At 40.7% G+C, this 19,490-nt stretch overlaps 1 protein-coding gene across 2 annotated transcripts in view; it reads left to right on the top strand.

Annotated features, from left to right (window-relative positions):
* zfyve9a (zinc finger, FYVE domain containing 9a) overlaps positions 1–19,490 on the top strand; it is a 157,789-nt gene that overhangs the window by 135,330 nt on the left and 2,969 nt on the right. Inside the window, exons 13-16 of one of the 2 annotated variants that reach the window (XM_072273740.1) lie at positions 3,531–3,681; positions 3,852–3,932; positions 4,311–4,473; positions 7,203–7,308. In XM_072273740.1, coding sequence (XP_072129841.1) covers positions 3,531–3,681; positions 3,852–3,932; positions 4,311–4,473; positions 7,203–7,308 — 501 coding nt within the window. Of the gene's footprint in view, positions 1–1,629; positions 3,201–3,530; positions 3,682–3,851; positions 3,933–4,310; positions 4,474–7,202; positions 7,309–19,490 lie in introns of those variants that run through there. The other variant, XM_072273741.1, reaches the window with a different exon arrangement.

Here is a 19,490-nt window from a genome sequence, read left to right as displayed (position 1 = left end):
CAGATAGGTGGAAGGGAGACTCTGAAGTTCCTCTCAGCAGTCCTTGCAATTCTTTGTAGGGTCTTGTACTCGGATGTCTTGCAATTCCCATACCAGACGTTGGTGTGACTGGTCAGGATACACTCAATGATGCTTCTGTAAAAATTGGTTAGAATTGGGGAGGGTGTGGGGAGAGAAAGAGCCTTGCTTGCCTAAATATCCTCAGGAAGTGAAGAGGCTGCTGTGCTTATGTGAATAAAGATGCGTTGATGTACCTGGTGAGATAGTCTATTATGATGCACTCCCAGAAACTTGGTGCTCCTAAATCTCTCCACAGAGGAGTCATTTATCTGCAGTGAGGAATGGTCAGCCTGCACCTTCCTAAAGCCACTCTGCATCCTCTCTGTATGTCTCTTCTCTCCTCTGCCCTCATGACCTGTCCATCACCTCCATCTGATTCCCTACCTTCTTTCCTTTATTCCAGTACCCTCTTGTCAAATTCTTTCTTCAGCCCTTTATCTCTTCCACCTATCACCTTCCAGCTTCTCACATCATGTCCCCTTCCCCACCCACCTATCTTCCCCATCACCTGGTCTCATCATTTCACCTGCCAGCTTAAACTCCTTCCCCTTCCCACCCCCTGTTTATTCTAGCTTCTACCCCCTTGCTTTTCAGTCCTGATGAAGGGCTTCAGCCCAAAACTTTGACTGTTTATTTCCCTCCCTAGATGCTGCTTGACCTGCTGAGTTCTTCCAGCATTTTGTATGTGTTGCTCAAGTTTTCCAACATCTGCAGAATCTCTTGTCTCTTTTACCCTGCCTTACATAGCTAGATCATGGACTTCCTGTCAGACTGCTGGCAGGAAGTAAGAGTGGGCTCCCTCACCTCTGCCCCTCTGACCCTCAACACAGGTTCCCCTCAGGACTGTGTACTAAGCCCCCTCCTTTACTCTCTGTATACCCATGACTCTATCGCCATCCCCAGCTCTACTCTGCAAATTAAATTAGATGATGACGCTACCCTGATTGGCCTAATCTCAAATAATAATGAGGCAGCCTACAGAGAAGAAGTCATCACCCTGACATAGTGGTGTCAAGAAAACAACCTCTCCCTCAATGTCGCAAAAGCAAAGGAGCTGGTTGTGGACTATAGGAGCAATGGAGACAGGCTAACCCCTATTAACATCTATGGATCTGGGGTTGAGAGGGTGAACAGCTTTAAGTTCCTCAGTATAAACATCACCAAGGATCTCACGTGGTTTGTACATACCAGCTGTGTGGTGAAAAAGGCACCTCTTCCACCTCAGACAGTTGAAGAAGTTTGGTATGGGACCTCAAATCCTACGAACTTTCTATAGGGGCACAATTGAGAGCATCCTGATTGGCTATATCACTCAAAAATTGCTGGTGAACGCAGCAGACCAGGCAGCATCTGTAGGAAGAGGTACAGTCGATGTTTCAGGCCGAGACCTTCGTCCTGACGAAGGGTCTTGGCCCGAAACGTCGACTGTGCTTCTTCATATACATGCTGCCTGGCCTGCTGTGTTCACCAGCATTTTGTGTGTGTTGCTTGAATTTCCAGCATCTGCAGATTTCCTTGTGTTGGCTATATCACTGCCTATTTTGGGAACTGTACTTCCCTCAATCGCAGGACTCTGCAGAGTGTGGTGTGGACAGCCCAGCGCATCTGTAGATGTGAACTTCCCACTATTCAGGACATTTACAAAGACAGGTGTGTAAAAAGGGCCTGAAGGATCACTGGAGACTCAAGTCAGCCCAAGCACAAACTCTTCCAGCTGCTACCATCTGGGAAACAGTACCGCAGCATAAAAGCCAGGACCAACAGGATCCGGGACAGCTTCTTCCGCCAGGCCATCAGACTGCTTAATTCATGTTGACGCAACTGTATTTCTATGTTATATTGTTGTACATAATATTTATTATAAATTCCTATAATTGCACATTACACGTTTCGAAGGAGACATAACGTAAAGATTTTTATTCATGTATATGAAAAATGTAAGTAATAAAGTCAATTCAATTCAAGAGGCAGCTTTGTTGTGAGGAAACCAGATTTCATTGGAAAGTTTCAGGTACTATCATTCATTCTTTGTGAGGGAAGAAGAAAAAAGACCCAGTAAATTAGCAAATCCATAACCAAGCTAGATGAGATATGATTCAAGAATTAACAAAAGCATTGGGGATTTGCATAAAAATAAAATAATAGAATAAAAATAAATGCTGGAAATAGTCAATGGATGGGGATGGAAAGGTTAGAGGAATCATTAAAGTTGATCACTTTAAACTTAAAAAAATTATCTCTGGTGTTTATCTCTCCTTGACTGGCTGAGAATTTGTAACACTTATATTTCATATTGTCAGCATCTTAATTATTTTTAGCTTAATAAAACAAGGACATTGGAATTTGAATAAACTGACTCCTCTTCAAATGATCAGTACTAGAGATTATTGCACTTGAGGTTGATATGTAAATAGGCAGCTGGACAAAATTTATATGTTGAAGTTAAGTGTGATATCACTGAACTTTTATTATCCTACAAAAAATACTAAATATTAGATTCGTATTGTTGTCCTGCATTCTGTTTTGAAACTCAAGTGTGCTTTCACCACATTTAGATATGAGCTGCCCCATGTAGCTATAATGAAGTTGGAAATTTTTGTTTTGGAAATGAATTGAGTGTCCAAAAAAAAGGTGAAGTGACGATTAGATTCTACTTTGATAAATACTGCTGAATGATGTGCTTGGGATTTAAATCCATTTTATAAATGCTGTGAAGATAGTAAAGGGTGTTTTCTGAAAGTTTATAGATTAAAAGTAGGAAAGGACTAATATTCAAATATAAAAAGCAGTTGATAAGTAGCATTTAACTTTATGGAAATATAGGTGTTGAAGTCTAATTACAATATATAGGGATAAAATGAATATAATGATCAAAAGATGTGGATTGTAATAGCTGCATAAACTGTGTTATAGTGTCTGAGTAAATATTTGTAATTTTTCCAAAGTATTGGCATGCAACTAGACTTTAAGTGGGATGAGCTCATGATGGGAAGGAAGTGGTGTCTTAACACTAAGTGCAGCAGATTGTGGTAGGAAAGCAGAACTGCATCATTTTAAGTAAGCTAATTGAACTTTAGTTAAGTTGAACTTTTTTGCTCATCCCATCCTTTCATTACTAAATACCATGTATTCCATTATGATCAACATAGCCAGCATTTACTAAAGCATTTAAATGGTCAGGACTCTTTATACTGGTCATTCTAATGTTTGCATAGCAGATACTAATCTGTTATCAATGTTATGGATATGTAACTCATATAAACATAACTCACCTGATCTTGAAATTAACCTAAAGCTTGACACTGAATGCAGTTTTGGATTTTTGCTTTAGCTTGGTTTACATCTGTCATGTGTGATTTATATTCTGTTACTGCAGAAGATAATTTGTGTAGATGGTTATGGAGTTTTAATACACTAAAAGAAAATTTGTAATTATCTGTCTCTCCTTAATGTGGGGCCTTTTGATGAAGATGATGAAGGCAATGAACAAATCAAATGAGCATGTGTTGGCTTTCGGAGCTTGCTTCAATGAGAAGGCAGATTCACATTTGGTGTGTGTTCAAAATGATGATGGGAACTACCAAACACAAGCCATAAGTATCCACAACCAGCCTAGAAAGGGTATGTGCTCATGAAGTTGCCTCATCTTTTCCTAATTTAAAAAAAATGTTTAGATGATAACTGTTCAAGTTATTAAAAGAAAAGACATTAACTCTTGTAGCAGTAAATGAACTTTGAAATAGTCCACAGTGAACAGAATTGACAAAATTTCTATAAATTCTGTTTTGCAGTAACTGGAGCCAGTTTCTTTGTGTTCAGTGGCGCTCTGAAATCATCTTCTGGCTACCTGGCCAAATCTAGCATTGTTGAAGGTATGATATTAGAAAGTTTGTAATTAAATCAAAGATCAATTTTAGATTTGTGATTCATTACTTTTGAGATTGATATTTTAACAAATGTGCTGTAACACAGTGTCATGCCAAGACAAAAGGTAAGTTTTGATCTATATCAAAAGATAAGAGTTCTATATTACACAGTGATACAAATAATATTCTAAAATTACTAAGTCTTTGACTTGGGGAGAGTAAAATACTATTCTGGTTTCTTAGTTCTGTTCAACATTTCATTTGGATTACCCTTAACCTGATTGTGTTTTGCAATTGGGTTAAACATTATGGAATTCATATCTCTAAAAACGTAAGATGTGTGCTATGTTGTCATTGTTATTCTGCTGTATCTTTTATTTTCAGATGGTATGATGGTGCAAATCTCAGCTGAAACAATGGATTCTCTACGACAGGCAATTCGGGAAATGAAAGACTTTACCATAACCTGTGGCAAAACGGATGCTGAAGAAACGCAGGAGCACGTTCACATCCATTGGACAGAAGATGACAAAAATATCAACAAAGGGTATCTGATTTTAAATTGTCGGTGTAAGAAAATAGAATAAATCGGATTGTGGTTAATTGGGACACACCGGGACCAGTATAAAAATGACAAACTCCCATTTAACTGCATAACAAATTATGTATTTAAATACAGACCAAATTAGAACACTGCCAGTACTGCTGGTGCTTCTCTGTCATATTTGGCAATGACAAAAAACCTGTGTGGGAAAGCTTTTAGAGTGGAATACTGGGCGGTTCTACTCTCTTGACCTCTGTTGTCTGGGACAAGTAGAAGTCACAACTGGGGTCTTCCCTGGTTGCAGTGGATGACAATGACTACTTCTATGCCTTGTCACACCCTTCACTCTCCATGTAGCATTGCAGAACTGGCTTCCTGGCCATTTAATTTCACTGTTGATCTCGTCCACTGGAACTGACTTTGCACACTAGGACATTCATGTCCATATCTCACCATGGTGTGAGACCTGCTGGCTACCCTCACCTGGTTTAGCCCACCTGTCAGTGTACCAGGGTGTGGCCACTGTTACATGCAAACAGCTACTTGGAGCTGCAGATGGGAGCTGAGTGTCCGGTGTGACTCTCACAGCTATCTGGACTATTCCTCTTCTCACCCTGTCTCTTGCAAAAATGCCATCCCCTTCTCGCAATTCCTCTGTCTCCGCCGCATCTGCTCTCGGGATGATGCTTTTCATTCCAGGATGAGGGAGATGTCCTCTTTTTTTTAAAAAGAAAGTGGCTTCCCTTCCTCCACCATCAACTCTGCTCTCAAACACATCTCCCCAATTTCACGCACATCTGCTCTCACTCCATCCTCCCGCCACCCCACTAGGAATAGGGTTCCCCTTGTCCTCACCTACCACCCCACCAGCCTCCGGGTCCAACATATTATTCTCCGTAACTTCCGCCACTTCCAGTGGGATTCCACCACTAAGCACATCTTTCCCTCCCCCCCCCACCCCCCCCCCCGGCTTTCCGCAGGGATCGCTCCCTACGCGACTCTCTTGTCCATTCGTACCCCCCATCCCTCCCCACCGATCTCCCTCCTGGCACTTATCCTTGTAAGCGGAACAAGTGCTACACATGCCCTTACATTTCCTCCCTTACCACCATCCAGGGCCCCAGACAGTCCTTCCCGGCGAGGCGACACTTCACCTGTGAGTCGGCTGGGGTGATATACTGCGTCTGGTGCTCCCGATGTGGCCTTTTATATATTGGCGGGACCCGACGCAGACTGGGAGATTGTTTCGCTGAACACCTACGCTCTGTCCGCCAGAGAAAGCAGGATCTCCTAGTGGCCACACATTTTAATTCCACGTACCGTTCCCATTCTGATATGTCTATCCATGGCCTCCTCTCCTGTAAAGATGAAGCCACACTCAGGTTGGAGGAACAACACCTTATATTCTGTCTGGGTAGCCTCCAACCTGATGGCTTGAACATTGACCTCTCAAACTTCCGCTAATGCCCCACCTCCCCCTTGTACCCTATCCATTATTTATTTATATACACACATTCTTTTTCTGTCTCTCCTTTTTCTCTCTCTGTCCTTCTCACTATACCCCTTGCCCATCCTCTGGGTTTTCCCCCCCTCCCCCTTTTCTTTCTCCCTGGGCCTCCTGTCCCATGATCCTCTCATATCCCTTTTGCCAATCAACTGTCCAGCTCTTGGCTCCATCTCTCCCCCTCCTGTCTTCTCCTATCATTTTGGATCTCTCCCCCCCCCCCCCCACTTTCAAATCTCTAACTATCTCTTCTTTCAGTTAGTCCTGATGAGGGTTTTGGCCCGAAACGTTGACTGTACCTCTTCCTGAGATGCTGCCTGGCCTGCTGTGTTCACCAGCAACTTTGATATGTGTTGATTCAAGATGACTGTCAATACCTTCAAATTCTTTGTAGTTCCTAACTTGAAGTAGTAAAATTATTTCATTCTCACTCCCGACCATTTCTGGCATTTCCAACTTACTGCTTATTTTTCACCAACTATCAGACAAAAATCACTGCTTTTTGAATACAAACGCATGTAGCTGTGTTCTTAAAAACTGATCACTCAAAGCACGGTGTAGTGTCTTAACGGCTACACAATGTGCATGTGACTGATGTTAGTTAGAACATGTTTGGCAACAGTCTCCTGTTGTGGCATATTCTCCCAAATAAACAAGGGAATCCTGGCTATTTTCTTGATTTTTTTTCTGTTCCTTGAGTTGTCCCGGATAGCAGCTTCCCCGATTAACTGATGGCCCAATTAAACGGAATCCACTGTAATTATGTTTTATAGATCTAAGGCAGAATATCTTCCATTGAAGATTAGAGATTTGTGTGGATTAGTGAAGCATCATTAGTAGCTGCAATCAGAAATAGGATGAAATATTGCAAACCTCTCTTGGTTCCCGTGCAAAATTACTGTACATCTTTTCTTTTCAAGAGCACAAGAAAGAAATACAGGCAGAGACCATTTGCTGCTGGGCAATAATGTTTAAGATGGCTGTCCATATCCCTCCACCACCCCCTCCCCCCCGAATTTAGAATGACCCACTGTCTGAAATTTTCTCCTGTTTAGTAGTTGATTGAAAGTATAGCTCCCAATAATTTATAAAAATAAAGTTGCTGCTTTTATTGTGACAAGCTCATTAAAATGCAGATTGGTATATATGCTTGTAATAGAGACATTTGTATTTCAGTTTTCAAAATTATCACTGGATTAATTTGAACTTTGTGCTTCAAAATTTGTAGTCTCATCAGTCCAATTGATGGCAAATCCATGGATGAAATTCCAAGTGTGAAGATATTTCATGGTTCAGAATTCAAAACAAATGGCAAAGTCATTAGGTGGACAGAGGTAATGGAGCAATACATTAAATATTGTTTCTGGTCACATTTTGCATATTTCTTGGATGTCAAAGAATAAGTGTCAGTTTTCATTAGAGACAGAAAATGTATTGCTGCTTTCTGTTGCTGTTCTGCCAATTAAGGTTATGTTGCCATAGTTTTGCTCAGATCCCCAAGCAGATTATTTACAAAATTTCATTTTGTACACCTGATTCCCAGGTCCAGATTGCTTGTGTACATAGCAAGCAAAACAAGTTTCAACAAAGATCCCAATGGAATTTCTCTCCTCACCTTGAATGGCATAATGGGGTGACATGGGAAAATCTGAAAAAAAAAACTATCCATGAAAGTTTTCTGGAAGCCCTTGACAAGATGTCACAGCTCCATATTCCACTTTGTTGTGTGTCAAAGCCTTCAAAATTGTAGTTAAACACAATTTAAAATATGAAAAATACTAGAAGCATCTAAACAATATAAAGATTAAACAAATCATGAATAATGTCCTTTTTGCTTTCTAACTCCCTCAACCCCAATTTTTTCCTTACCCACACCCCAATACCATCCTACTCCCATGATTAAATGTCACCTCATAAAGGGAAACAATGAAAGATTCAGCTCCAGCTCAATTGCTGAGCATAGCCAAGAAATATCAGGTAGAGTTCATTGGTAAGCTTGAGCTCACAGATTATGTGGGTGTCTAGAAAGTTATGCAATGTATGTTGATAGTGCTAAATGGAGTAACAACTACTATATCTTGGCTGATATTAGGCTTTTTGACTGGTGGAGCTAGGTTCATCCAGGCAAGTGGAAACTGTTTCATTTTTACTTCTGATGCGCTTTGCACACGTGGATGGATTTGGTGACTCATGGTACAGATACTGTGTTTCTACAGCTTTTGATATCACAGTAATTGTTCTGTTTATTCTCTGGATGTGAGTGATTGCTGATAAGACAAACATTTATGCTATTAAATGTGTGAATGGTCTGGAGTTCCATTTAGCCCAGAACATGTAAGTATGGAGATTTTCTTCCCTATCTGAAGCAGTGAGGTATTTATGACAATCTGTGGGTTTCATAATCACTATTTCTTATAAAAGTTTTTAAAATTTAAATCTTAGCTACCTGCATTTAGATGGATTTAAACTTGCATTGTGGATCATCAGTATAAACCTCTGGATCGTTGGTCAAGTAAAGCGAGCACTTTGATACCGTACCTGTGGCAAACCCTGTAACTGTTTCTGTTTCAGAGATTAACTTGACATTGTTAATTGTGGGGCTTTCAGTGTTGGCAGTCCTAAAGAACACTGTTTGCTAGTACTGTGTCTGAATTTGATTTCGACCTGTTTATTATGGATAATTTTTTATTTATTAGAATATGACATTATTGGCTTATCTTTTCTTAGACACATCCTTAGAGGCTGAGGATGACTTGCTTTCATTCTAGTTTTGTAGTTCCCAGATATACTGTGTTTATTTTGATTGGTCATAGGTCAAGGATTCCAACAAGTTGCTGATGATACCCTCAAAGCCTCTTGGAGGAGTACATCTTTGAAGCATTTACTGAGTTTTGCTGGTAATTATAGGAGGGATCCACACAGTCCCTAAAGTCTGTTTAAACCATTTAAATAAGACTGATCTGATAATCTCATCTCTGCTGCAAAATATTCAAAGACTCTGCTTCCTCTGTCCTTTGATGTAGAGTTCCAAAGTTGTGCAAATTTCAAAGAGAAATTTTGCCTTACCTGTCTTAAGTGAATGTTATCTTTATGTTTAGCTAGTGACTCCAAATTATTGATTCTTCCACAAGAAGCGTTATCTCCCTATCCATCTTGTCAAGATTTTCAGGATCTTGCATATTTCTATTAAATCGCTTGTTCTTTTAAACTCTAGGGGATACAAATTTATGTCTGATTTATGTCTAATCTGCATATTTCAAATACTGGTTCTCTTAAGTGCTTACATTTCTCAATTATGTTTAGGAGAATTAGAAGGTATTCTCAACCTTGAGATGTGTGTGGTTCTGAAGAAATGAGCTTTAATATGGTGTTAGAGAGTGGTGACTTTGTGTACAGCTCCGAAGGGAATTGTCAAGTATTCCCTTTCAGAATTACTACAGTTGAAATCTGCAGGCACAGGCACTGCAGTAAGCAACATTGTTTCAAATCCTTAAAAAAAAACTGTTAATATTCTATATCGTCCTTTGGGACTGCAGACCACCCAGGGAGCGAGTGCAGCGGCAGGAGAGTCTCCATTGCCTTGAGAAATGTGGCTGAAGATAAAACTGAAACTCGGGGCGCTAAGGCCCTCCTTCTCAAGACCATCCTGGCTAATGCACAGTCTGTAGAAAATAAATTGAAGACTTTGGAGCAATACCAGAGAGACAGCAGGGACTAATGGGTACTCTGCTTCGCTGAGATATGGTTCATCCTCAGCACTCTGGACATAGCACTCCAGTCCAAAGCTTCAACTTCCATCTCATGAGCTAGACAGAGGCGTCATGTAAAGAGAGGCAGTGGCATTTGCTTCATGATTAACTCAGCATGATGCACAGATATGGCAGTTCTGACTCAGCCCTGTTTCTCAACCTGGACCATCTGGTGTCAAGAGTTCATTGTACCTGCTAAGGGAGTTCTCTGCCATCCTCCTGGTTGCAGTCTACATTCCACCCCTGGCAATCATCAAGCTGGCATTAGAGGAGCTAACAGTCACAAGACAGTGCACCCTGATGCCTTCCTGATCATTGCGGGGATTTCAACCAGGCCAGCTTGAAGAGATCCTAACAAGCTACCACCATGTCACCTGTGGTACAAGAGGAGCCCACAACCAATCTCTGTTACATCACCATTAAAAATGCTTACCGTGCCATCCAATGCCTACACTTTGGAAAGTTTGATAATCTTGCTGTACATCTACACTCAGGTATGGTCACAGGAGGTGAAAGAGTCTTTACAGGACTGCTTTGAAGTGATAAACTGGACCATATTCAGGAATTCCTTTTCGGATCTGAGTGAACATACCACAGTCATTACCAACTTCATTTAGACTTCTGTGGTTGAGTGTGTGCCTTTAAGATCATACCAAACATACCCAAGCCAGAAGCCTTTGATAAATCAGGAGATTCATAACCTGCTGAGGGCTAGATTTCCAGTGTGAAACATGGGAGGGTTTGAGCTAAGCTAGTTTTCGGGAGGGTTTAAACTAGTTTTGCAGGGGCAGGGAACCAGAGTATCAGGTCAGAAAGTGGAGAGATGAAGAGGAAGGTAAATGTCAGGGCTGGTAAAAACAGGAACACAGCAATAGATACCGATAGAATGGATAGTTCGAAGTGTGTGTATTTTAATGCTAGGAATATTATAGGTAAAGGTGAAAAGCATGGATCAGTACATGGAACTAGGTTCAGAGAGGGACAGGAATGAGTACTTAATGTCCCAAGATTTCGATGCTTAAGAAAGTGTGTAGTTGCACTACTAATCGGGGACAACATCACACCAGCATTCAGAAAGGACATCGGGAGGGCTCATCCACTGAGTATATGGATAGAATTCAAAAATAGAAAGGGTACAATCACTCTGAAGGGATTGTACTACCGAATGCCCTGCCCCAAATTGCCCTGGGGCATTGAGGAACAGATACGCAGGCAGGTTAAGGAAAGGTATAAAAACAGTAAGGTTATTTTCATGGGACTTCCACTTCCCCAATATAAACTGGGACCTTCTGAGTGTAAGACGTTTAGGTGGGACAGAATTTGTTAGGTGGATCCAGGAGGATTAAATCAATATGTAGATAGTGCAACAAGAGGACCGGCTACACAGGACCTGGTGTTGGGTAATAAGCCTGGCCAGCTGGCCGACCTTTCTGTGGGTGAACAGTGATCACAACCCCTTCAGTTTTAAGATAAGTATAGGTATGACCTTGCGGGAGAGAATTAAATTGGAGCAGGACAAATTATGAGAGCATTAGGCAGGAACTAGAGAGAGTTAATTGGGAGCAACTGTTTTTGGTAAGTTCACATCTGACACATGGAAGGTGTTTAAAGGCCAACTGCACATAGTACAAGATTGGTGTGTTCCAGTCAGAAGGAAGGATAAGAATGGAAAGGTAAGAGAACCTTGGATGTTGAAAGAGGTGATAAATTTAGCAAGAAGAAAAGAGGAAAACTATGTAAAGCTTGGGAAGCTAGGATCAAACACAGCCTTTGAGAATTACAGGGAAACCAGAAAAGAACTCAAGAAGGGAATTTGGAAAGGCAGGAAAAGTCCTTGGCAAGTAGGATTAAAGGGAATCCCAAGGCATTCAATGCATACCAAGAGCAAGAGGATAATTGGGAAGGGGTAGGACCATTCAAGCGTAAAAAAGGGAACATTTGCTTGTATGTGTGGATGATGTGGGTGAGGTCCTTAGTGAGTACTTTACATCAGTATTTACCAAGGAGAAGTACATGGAGGATAGGGAGATCAGTGCTGAGTGTATTGATATGCTAGGTAATTTCAAGGTATAGGAGGAGGTAGTGTTGGGTCTCTTAAAAAGCATTGAGGTAATAAATCATGAGGGCCTGATGGGATATACCCCAAATTAAGAGATTGCTGCGGCCTTGACCAATATCTTTATGTCCTCCCTAGCCGAGGTCCCAGAAGACTGGTGAGTAGCTAATGTTCTAATATTCAAGAAGGGAACCAGGGATAATCCTGGGAACTATAGACCGGTGAGTCTCAGATCACTGGTAGGGAAGCTACTGGAGAGAATTCTTCGGGATAGGATTTATTTGAAAATTATGGCCTAATTAGGGAGAGCCAGCATGGCTTTGTGCAGTGCAAGTTATGTCTTATTAACTTGATTGAGGTTTTTGACGAGGTGAAGAGAGTGATTAATGTGGATGTCTACATTGATTTTAGTAAGGTTTTAAGAAGGTCCCTCAAAGGAGGCTCACCAAGAAACATAGAAACATAGAAAACATAGAAAATAGGTGCAGGAGTAGGCCATTCAGCCCTTCGAGCCTGCACCGCCATTCAGTATGATTATGGTTGATCATCCAACTCAGAACCCTGTACCAGCCTTCCCTCCATAGCCCCTGATCCCTTTAGTCACAAGGGCCATATCTAACTCCCTCTTAAATATAGCCAATGAACTGGCCTCAACTGTTTCCTGTGGCAGAGAATTCCACAGATTCACCACTCTCTGTGTGAAGAAGTTTTTCCTAATCTCGGTCCTAAAAGGCTTCCCCTTTATCCTCAAACTGTGACCCCTCATTCTGGACTTCCTCAACATCGGGAACAATCTTCTTGCATCTAGCCTGTCCAATCCCTTTAGGATTTTATACGTTGCAATCAGATCCCCCCTCAATCTTCTAAATTCCAACGAGTATAAGCTTAGTTCATCCAGTCTTTCATCATATGAAAGTCCTGCCATCCCAGGAATCAATCTGGTGAACCTTCTTTGTACTCCCTCTATGGCAAGGATGTCTTTCCTCGGATTAGGGGACCAAAACTGCACACAATACTCCAGGTGTGGTCTCACCAAGGCCTTGTACAACTGCAGTAGTACCTCCCTGCTCCTGTACTTGAATCCTCTTGCTATAAATGCCAGCATACCATTCGCCTTTTTCACCGCCTGCTGTACCTGCATGCCCACTTTCAATGACTGGTGTATAATGACACCCAGGTCTCGTTGCACCTCCCCTTTTCCTGATCGGCCACCATTCAGGTAATAATCTGTTTTCCTGTTTTTGCCACCAAAGTGGATAACTTCACATTTATCCACATTAAATTGCATCTGCCATGAATTTGCCCACTCACCTAACCTATCCAAGTCACCCTGCATCCTCTTAGCGTCCTCCTCACAGCTAACACTGCTGCCCAGCTTTGTGTCATCCGCAAACTTGGAGATGCTGCATTTAATTCCCTCATCCAAGTCATTAATATATATTGTAAACAACTGGGGTCCCAGCACTGAGCCTTGCGGTACCCCACTAGTCACTGCCTACCATTCTGAAAAGGTCCCGTTTATTCCCACTCTTTGCTTCCTGTCTGCCAACCAATTCTCTATCCACATCAATACCTTACCCCCAATACCGTGTGCTTTAAGTTTGCACACTAATCTCCTGTGTGGGACCTTGTCAAAAGCCTTTTGAAAATCCAACTATACCACATCCACTGGTTCTTCCCTATCCACTCTACTAGTTACAGATTAGGATGTTTGGGATCTGTGGTGAGTTGACCGTTTGGAATCAGAACTGGCTTGTGTTGTAAGTCAGTGATCTGGATGACTGAATTGATGGCTTTCTGGACAAATTTGCAGATTAAATGAAGATAGGTGGAGAGGCAGGTGTTGAGGAAGCGGGGGGGCTGAAGAAGAATGTAGGTATATTAGGAGAATGGGTTGATGGGCTGAATGGCCTAATTCTCCTATCTCTTATGGTCTTAACCATAGAAGACAGAGGGTAGTGGTTGAAGTGACATATTCTAGCTGGAGGTCTACAAGAGACTGTAGAGGATTTTAGACAGCTCGATCATGGGCGCAAGCCTTTCTACCATCAGGGACATCCTCAAGAAAGCGGCATCCATCATGAAGGATGCTCTGGGATGTGCTCTCTTATTATTACCATCAAGATGGAGACGCAGGAGCCTGAAGACCCATGCTCAGTGGTTTAGGAACAGCTTCTTGCCCTCTGCCATCAGATTTCTGAATGGTCCATAAACACTACCTCACAGTTCCTCTACTGCTTTGTTTATTTTATTTATTGTGACAAATGGTAATGTTTTGGACTTGCACTATACTGATGCCACAAAACAAATCTCACAACCTACGTCAGTGATAATAAACCAGATTCTGATTCAGAAAGTAATCCATTTGGAACTTTGACACTGGAAGCAGGACGATGGAATATCTTAGTTTTGCAGATGTTAAGTTCTTAGAGCTCAATTTTTCATACATCTCAATGAACAAGTGGGCAACAACTTGGAGCTTGACCTGTTAATGTGCATATGTGAAGCTTTGTCTTTGTATTGCAATATGATAAGATGTTAGAGTGACCTTAGTTCAGGAATGGAGTTAATGTAGGTTAAGCAGTTTCCCATTTGCCCTGAAGATGATCTTCTCCAGTGAGAAACTTATTTAAGGTGGGATGCAATGTTCTGCTGAGCAAAATGAAGTAAACAGTAATGGTACACTCTTGCTTAAACCAATTTTGCATTGGATTTGACCAGAAAGTCAGAATCCTACCTTGCATACCATGGTGTAACAAATGTGGAGATTAATTTCTAAGGTTATCTAGAATTGAGAATTTTTCACTGTCCTGTCAGTTGACTGAATCAAAGGATTTTATTAGCTTGGAAAAGGCCTAGTGTAATAACTAATGTTCCCATGTGTTGTTATTAACAATTTACTGGAGGAGCTTAGTGGATCAGGTAGCATCTGTGGAGGGAGGGGGGAGAAGCTGTTGCTTTTTTTTAGGTTGATGCCTATGTTAAGTCCCACAGTTTGGCTGAAGGCACAACTACTTCTAGAACATGTTTTCATCACTACATCTGGGATGTAGTTTGGTCCCGATGGTTTTGTGGTAGCCAGTGCTGATGCTGAATCTTAATATGACCTACAGTGAATTAATTTGGTTTGAAACTATTGTCAATGATAAGGATTTCAGGAGGAGAATACGATGAATCATCTATTTGTCTTTTCTGGCTGAAAATGATTCGTCCTTAACTTTCACAGTCACTTTCTGGAAAACTTAAGGATAGCAATATTTATGAATTTCTCATTTGCTGCCATCATTTATGACTAGATATGCCAACATCTAATTTGTATTTAGCTTAGTCAATAGGTTGCTGCTGGCATGTAGATGTACAATTGCACCTATGTTAGGTTCCACCTCTTTTAGGGAATACGTGGTGCTGCTCTTGGCAGTCTGTTCTGCATTTCTAGTTTGTTCTCTGGCTTGATGATAGTGAAGGATAAACTGGACCATCAGAGTGTGGATTGTGATGTAATTTCCCATCTGTTTCTTGCATGGATAGATAGATTATTGATCCCAAAAGTAATTATAGTGTCACAGTAGCATTACAAGTGCACAGTTATACAAATATTAGAAGTAAGAAAGAATAAAAAATTAAGTTACCTCAAACAGTCTTTAACAGGAGGTGGGATCATCGCTTCCCTGGCTATAGGTTGACTCATTATAGAGCCAAATGGCAGAGGGTAAGAATACCATCATATAGCGCACTTTGGAGCAGTGCATTTGCTTTGGTCTATTACTAAAAGTGCTCCTCTAGTCAGCCAAGGTGGCATGCAGAGGGTGAGAAACATCATCCAGAATTGCCAGGATTTTCTGAAGGGTCCTTTGTGCTACCACAGCCTCCAGTGTGTCCAATTTGACTCCTATAACAGAGCCAGCCTTTCTAATCAGTTTATTGAGCCTGTTGGCATCACCCGTGTTGATGCCATTGCCCCAGCACACCACCACATAGAAGATTGTGGGTGCTCCACTCAAGGCTTCTATCCAGGTGTACCCCCAGGTACTAGTATTCTCTATTTCATATTCTCTATTTTGTGTTTTCAGTTGTGAACTGAACTATTATGTTCCGTACATTGGTAAACGCTGGAAGGGACAAATGGTAAATGGTGGAGAATGAGTTAAATTTGAGTTCTTCACTTCCACCGCATGTTGGCTACTCAATTTGACAGCTCTGTCTTTCATAATTTGGGGTGACTGCCTGGGATAGTGTTACTACTGAGCCAACCTTGGGACATAGATGTATGACTACTCTCACCCAGAATACATATTTGCTTTCTCAGTATTGTTTCAATGTGTAAGTACTAAAAGATTAAGCAAATGGGTGTATGCAGGGAATCCACGTCAGAAAGTACAGTACTTTTTCACCTATAAGCAGTGAATGTCCAAAGACTTGGGAACCATGCACAGAAAATAATCAAAAAATGCTAATGCAGTGTAGTCTCTGTAAGCTGGAGTTCAAAAAGGTAGAAGATGTGTATCATCCAGAAGGACAAAGTAAGTATTCCCATGGAGGGAGTGTGATAGAGAGTACTGTATAATTGTTGTATCTGTAATTTGTAATTAAACCTATTGTATTCCCTAGAATTTAAATGATATTGAATGGAACTGAGAGAATATATTGAAACTATTTCTGTGCTTGATGATTCTAGGAGTGGGGGAAATGGACCTGGGAATGATTCTAGGTCTTTCAGAAGAGAGAAGTCTATGCATTAGGTTCATAACCCTCTAAACCTTTATTGTCTGTTTCCCTGTTTAAATATCTTTTAAACATTACTCACCTCTACCACTTCCTTTGGCAGCTTGTTCTGTATACCCATTGCTCTTTGTGTAAGAATTCCCCTCTTACCTTATGCCCTCTAGTTGTAGACTCCACTACACTGAGGGAAAAGACTGACTATCCACCTTAAGTATTTAAATTTAGGACACTTTTGATATGGCATTTGTTGCTTGGTCGTTTAATCATAACACTGAGATTGGTGAATTTTTGGAAACCAAAATATTAATGGATGGCACATTGAAATGGCAGGTGTGTGGATTTGGATCATAAGTCACCCATTATCTTCTGAACAGTCGTATAGGTTTAAGTGGCTAAATAACCTCCTTCTCTTGGGATGTTTGATATAGAGTAATGATTCCCTATCTGTGAGGGGACAATAGATGGTAAATTGAGGGTTTCTTCCCTGTGGTTGATCTGATGCCATTAAACTTGTGAGGAGCAGATTACACGTTGAGCATTTCCAGGACTATTTTTTTCTCACCAGTATCTTGTACACTGATCTTTACTGTCCATCCTGCCATCTGGAGTGTTGAGTGAAACACTGTTGTAGAAGTGTGACTTGCAGGCTGTATTAGTCAATGGGACAGCTCTCTCAGCTTGGATACAGAAGCCCAAGCTAGTGAAGGGCTTTTCAAGTCCATTGCCTTGGTATAAACTGGATGGTCATTTAGTTAGGTTTTGAGAGAGTAGTTTGATTCAGTTAGGTAAATTATTAGACTTTGAGTAAAGTCGACCTCCGTCACATTGAATATGTGGTCATAGGACACTAGATAAGGTGGAATGTTTTTTTTAAATACAATAGTTAAAAGAATTTTATCTCTATGGTGTACCTTTTGAGAAAATATATGAATACATTTTTACAATCAGCATTGAGTTAGTGTGAAACTCTCTAGATTTTATGTTCTGTGGAATTTCTCTTTGGTTTTTGATCTCCATGGGAATACCAGTGTGCGTATATTTTTTTCTATTCCACTGTTACTACTTATTAGTTTACCTGAGGATTTTTCAGTGACCAAATATTTAAATTCTTTTGAAAATGAGCATGCTCATGAGGGGATTACAATTTACTATTTATGAGACAATAGTTGCATTTCCTCTGTCTGCCTGAGGGTGATGCAGATGCTAAATGAATAGAGACTTGAATGCTGGGTTTTGGAAATTTACTTTGATTCTTCCAACTGAGGGGGTTAGCTGTCATGGAGCAGACAAATATACAAATATTTTTAAAGCTTTTTCTTTAAAGAAGAGTATCATTCCCAGTGATACTTTAGTATCCATTGCTATTTAAGTTGGTCAGGGAGCACTTGGGAAAGAGTTGAGAACATCAAATTCTTGCATTGGAAGCTCAAGGTAAATGGTGGAAGGAAGACACCATCTTGTAGCCCCTCCTCCCCCCTCATGTTTTCAGGCATTTCCTGCCTCATCTGCAAAAGAGTGTGTTTTTTGCTGTCATCAATCACCTATTTATTCAGGAAATTCTCTTCATGAGTATCATTGTTCCACCAGATACCTAACCAAATCATCGCCCACCTCAAGAAACTGCATTAAAGGGTGAGGGCCACACTTTTTCTACAGATTCTTGAAAGCACACTTGTAAATCAAAGTTGCAGATTAAGAAATTGTTTTGATTAGATGTTATGAAAATTGCTGTTGATTAATTTGTATATCAAGGTTTTCTATATTGGATCCAATTTATCTGAGAATTTGCACTGAAGGAAGACAGCATTATTGAATGTTTAGTATCACTATTACCAATAACATTTTTTCTGTTCTACTGTGAACTTAAGAGTTTGCTGTAAGAGGTAGATTCGTTCAGTTACGTGGGGACAGGGTGGGTAAAGAACTCTAGTTAGGTATCTGATGTTTTCATGAACAATGTTACTCATAAAAAGAAGTTCCTGAATAAGAACATAATAAATAGGAGCCAGGAGTAGGCCATCTGGCCCATCGAGCCTGCCCCGCTATTCAATAAGATCATGGCTGATCTGTCTGTAAGCTCAGCTCCATCTATCTGCCTTTTCCCCATAACCCTTAATTTCCCCTACTATGTAAAAATCTGTCTAACTGTATCTTAAATATATTTAGTGAAGAAACCTCAACTGCTTCCCTGGGCAGAGAGTTCCACAGATTCTGGGAAAAACAGTTTCTCCTCATCTCTGTCCTAAATCTTCTCCCCTGAATATTGAGGCAATGTCCCCTAGTTCAAGTCTCACCTACCAATGGAAACAACTTTCCTACTTCTATCTTACTTATCCCTTCCAAAATTTTGTATGTTTCTGTAAGATCCCCTCTCATTCTTCGGAATTCCAGAGAGTATAGTCCCAGGCAACTCAATCTCTCCTCATAGGTTAATCCTTTCAACTCTGGAATCAACCTGGTGAAGCTCCTCTTCACTGCCTCCAAAGCCAGTAAAGTATATCCTTCCTCAAGTTTGGATACCAGAACTGCACACAGGCACTTGCGCATAGATACCTTATTTGTTGGTGTTTGAGTGGTCCAGTGGTTTCTACTACAGCTAGGGATGTATTGTGTAATATTTATACTGGTATAGTTTGATATTCCTCAGTAGTGTTACTACTCTGAATGACTGGCCTAGGTGCAGCAACCTCGAGTCCATTTTTGTTCTGTACTGGATAGGTACAGTATTTGGTCATTATTTAATAACTTCAAGTCTGTACAAATGAGATTTTAATCTTTAAAAAGCCATTCATTCCTAAAACACAAACCATTTTTCCATGCAAGTTCTGTGGAATCCTGTGAAATCATTTGACACTCTGCAGTACCATACTTCACTGTATCTTGCAGCATTCTGTGAGGTGTTTTTATGCAACAGTCTTCTAAGTGTATAGGTTACTTCGTCATTGTAAACATCAAATCACTTGTAACCCTACTCTTGTTGCCAATACCT

The sequence above is a fragment of the Mobula birostris genome, chromosome 12 (assembly GCF_030028105.1).
Source record: "Mobula birostris isolate sMobBir1 chromosome 12, sMobBir1.hap1, whole genome shotgun sequence".
Taxonomy (NCBI): domain Eukaryota; kingdom Metazoa; phylum Chordata; class Chondrichthyes; order Myliobatiformes; family Myliobatidae; genus Mobula; species Mobula birostris.
The sequence above is the reverse complement of the archived record's forward strand: the minus strand, read 5'-3'. Positions and strand labels throughout refer to the sequence as shown.